At 39.9% G+C, this 4,275-nt stretch overlaps 1 protein-coding gene across 1 annotated transcript; it reads left to right on the top strand.

Annotated features, from left to right (window-relative positions):
- Positions 1-2,627: 2,627 nt before the first annotated feature.
- Positions 2,628-3,893, top strand: LOC126802172 (F-box/kelch-repeat protein SKIP6). Its single transcript, XM_050529745.1, has one exon. The coding sequence runs from the start codon at positions 2,628-2,630 to the stop codon at positions 3,717-3,719; it is 1,092 nt and encodes a 363-aa protein (XP_050385702.1). The 3' UTR covers positions 3,720-3,893.
- Positions 3,894-4,275: the final 382 nt, after the last annotated feature.

Consider the following 4,275-nt stretch of genomic DNA (forward strand, 5'->3'; position numbering starts at 1 on the left):
AAGTTTACTGGGGGTAGTAAAAATTTACTAAAGTTTACTAGAGATAGTAAACTTCTACTGGGGGTATTAAACTTGAAAAACAGTATTTCTAAAGGCCATAACACCTTAAAACGGAGAAAAATCAACTTAGATGCAAAAAAATAAAGTTTACTGGGGGTAGTAAAAATTTACTAAAGTTTGCTACCTCTAGTAAACTTCTACTGGGGGTATTAAACTTGAACAACAGTATTTCTAAAGGCCATAACACACCTTAAAACGGAGAAAAATCAACTTAGATGCAAAAAAATAAAGTTTACTGGAGGTAGTAAAAATTTACTAAAGTTTACTACCTCTAGTAAACTTCTACTGGGGGTATCAAATCTATGATGCATGCATCTGTAGTATTGATTTAAGCCTTACATAATAAAAGGTATGAAACTACTTAATGAAGGCTTTCCATGATTGTCACCTTCTTGCTGTGGCAGCTTGACTGCTGTTTAGGTTTTCCTAAAAGCAGCTGTCTAGGTTACCACCCTATAGAGTGCCCCAATAATTGGTGCATTGTGATATAATGATAGTCTGATATACCATATAGGTTCAAGCAGTCTGTCCAATCAATTAACTAAATACACATGTGCTTGTTAAATGTGACATCACAAAATGTTATGGCGGTATGCAATTTTGATATGCAATTTTGATATGCAATTTATCTTTGTATGTGCGGGTTGGGAAGGGTCAGCTCATGATACAAGAGTATTACAATCGGTTCTTCGAAATCCTAATATGAACTTTCCTCATCCTCCACCAAGTAATATATTTAATTTTAGTCAAAAATTTCATTTCAATTCATGCTTCAAATGACATTTTCACAAATTTTATTACATGATAATTTTGTAGGAAAATATTATGTTGTGGATTCAGGATATCCCACTATGCCAGGGTATTTGGGACCTTATAAAGGGCCACCACAACACTTCCAACAATATAGTGGCCGAGAACCAAGAAATAAAAGAGAACTATTTAACCAAGCACACTCTTCACTTAGAGGAGTTATAGAACGCTCATTTGGAGTTTGGAAAAAAAATGGAAGATTTTAAAAGACATGCAAGGATATTTATTCGAGAAACAAGTTAAGATTGTCATCGCTACTATGACACTTCATAATTATATCCGAAGATATGCACATCTTGATAGACATTTTGTCCGAGGCGAAGAAATGGAAGGTGGTGGAGATGAGGAAGAAGAAGAAGAAGATGATGATGATGAACAAAATCATCATGGGCGCACAAGAAATTGATATATTAAGAGGCAGGATTGCTCAAAGTTTGATGAATGCACGTGATTGAGTATTTATGTATTGACATGATCCTAATCAGAACCAAATTATCAATATCAGAGTATATTGGTTTAAGATAATTTTAAAATTATCCAATATTAATATGCCATATATTTTTAGGCATTGTTTTAAACTAAAATTAACTAAAAATTATCTTACATGTCTAAATTGGTCATTTGACAAATTAAAAGCATAAGCCAGTTTACCAAACAGTCTTCAACTTTATTTATCAGCCACTTATTTTCAGAAATCAGCATAAGCCGATTTTTTTTATAAGCCCAGCTGTACCAAACACACCCTTAGAACCTCCACACAATAATTTGACCTCAGACTTGTTGGTCTCCCACCCCGCAACGAATGACAGAGCCCCACAACAAGCCGGAGCCAATAGCTGTTGCCGCGCCTACGCCTACTACCTACTCGACCTAGGGTTTGGGCATGTAGAGCTCTGGGAATTCGGGAGGATACAAATTTATTTTTGTTCAATCTTGATTTAAGTATATATATGAACATAACTATCCGGTTAAGTAGCTAAATATTACTTTTCTTTTTATTTTTAGTTATGTAACACAGTTAGAGCATCTTTAATAGTTCATTTTAAAATTATCTATTATAGAGGATGAAAACACTAAATTTCTAAAAAAATTGACATCAACTCTAATAGCTCATCTATTATATTGTATAAAATTAAATGTAAATGTGTATAATTAAATAAAAATCAAATTGAATTCATAATGGCATAATTTATACTAAGACTATAGAAGTAATGATTTCCTTTTTGGTTATTTTTTAGGATGGAGAGTGAATTTGTTTTGTAAGAAATAAAATTTAGAGATTGTTTTGAAAATTATACAGATTTTGAAAATTCTACAAATTTAAAGATTTTGTTTCTCTATCTTTCCACATTCTCTATTATAGAAGACATTTTAGAGTTTAGAGAAGCTGTTAGAGTTAAAAATGTATACTTTTCTAATATATAGAGATTATTTGAATTTTAGAATAGAGACACTATTAGGGCTATTATCAACTAGAAAAATTATTATATATACCCACTACAAATCCCACGTGGCGTACCCTTTTAATGTTATTGATTCATTTTTTACTGTGATTGTTTCTAATTAGTTCTTATATGTAATTAAACTGTTACTATTTTTACTGCATGTATATTAATTCTGACATATCGTAATATAATTGGTAAAGGAAAATAAATCGCAATGCCACATGATCTCATGTGGTGTGGGTAGACATAATAATTACAGCTTAGCTAATGTATTAGGTTCGACACTAGCACACAATCAAGATTCCTAAAGCCATGTCCTCCCTCTCCTCCACCAATACCACCGAATCCACGGCGGAGCTAATCCCCTCCCTCCCATACGACGTCGCTTCCAACTGCCTAGCTCGAGTCCCACGTCACTACCACCCCACTCTCTCAGTCCTCTCCAAACCCATCCGCTCCCTCCTCTCTTCCCCTTTCTTCTTCACCACCCGCTCCCTCCTCTCCTCCGCCCAGCCCCTCCTCTACCTCTCCCTCCGCTCCCCCGACCACCGCTCCACCTGGTACACCCTCAACCAGAACCCCAACCCCAAAACCAACCCCCTCCACCTCCTCGTCCCCATCCCTCCCGTCCCCTCCCCCGCCATCGGCGCCGCCTACGCCGCCTTCGGCTTCTCCATCTACGTCCTCGGAGGCTCCATCCACGACGCGCCGACTAACCACGTCTGGATCCTCGACTGCCGCTTCCACACTTGGCGTGCCGGGCCGCCGATGCGGGTGGCGCGTGAATTCGCCGCCGCCGGAGTCGTCGACGGGATAATCTACGTCATCGGGGGATGCGTCACGGACTCGTGGACAAGGTCGGAGTATTGGGCCGAGGCGCTGGACCCGGGTACGGGTCGGTGGGAGGCGGTGGCGAGTCCGGTAGAGGTGAGGGGGAAGTGGATGCATGCGAGTGCGGTGATCGGCGGCCGGGTCTATGCGCTGGCGGACCGGGGCGGGGTGGTTTACGACCCGAAAACCCGGGTTTGGGAGGGAGTGGAGAAGAGGATGGACATGGGGTGGAGAGGGAGGGCGTGTGTGGTGCATGGGATGTTGTATTGCTATGATTATTTGGGGAAGATTAGAGGTTTCGACTCGAAAAATCGAGTGTGGAAGGAGCTCAAGGGAGTGGAGAAGAGGCTGCCCAAGTTCCTGTGCGGGGCGACAATGGCCAATGTGGGGGAGAATTTGGTGGTGCTGTGGGAGACGAAGGCGAATGGGAAGGAAATGGAGATTTGGTGTGCTGAGATTGAGGTGGAGGAGAATGGGGATGGGGAGTTGTGGGGGAGAATCGAGTGGTCGCAGAAGCTACTTTCGGTCCCTAAGCACTCCAACATTGTGCAATGCTCGGCGGTTTATGTTTGATTTGCAATGTGAGGTGTGCGTGTAGTTTGTTTAAGCTTTTGGTATTGAATTGTTGCTTGATAAGTAGTGTGGTGAATAATGCTATGTTGTTGAAGAATGGAGATAGTTTGTAACTGAAAATGTGCATATGAATTCTACATTACCAAAGTTCAATTGAAGTCATGATTTTTCGCATTGATATGGAAGCAATCTTCTAGTATGTTGAACTCTGACTTACACAACTCTGTTTAGGGTTTATAATATTCTGTGCGTTCCTACTATTCGACAGATATGCTTGGCTATCTGCTAATGGTATGCGTTTGTCTGCATGTCATTCAGTTTGTAGCTCAATGAATATTACTTGTGCATCTGCAGATTTAGTTTCCTATGTTGTGATTTTCTCGGTACTTACCAGTTACCATTTCATTTGAATATTTCTTTCTTGAAAGTAAGGTTTTGCCATTTGGAGACTCTCAGGGAAGGAATAGTTTGCAGAAGCAACACTACCTGCATATTTTTTAGACTGATGGATGATATCTCTACTTACTAATATGACTTGAGTTACAAATGCATGTGT

This window comes from Argentina anserina, chromosome 1 (genome assembly GCF_933775445.1).
Source record: "Argentina anserina chromosome 1, drPotAnse1.1, whole genome shotgun sequence".
NCBI classification, from domain to species: domain Eukaryota; kingdom Viridiplantae; phylum Streptophyta; class Magnoliopsida; order Rosales; family Rosaceae; genus Argentina; species Argentina anserina.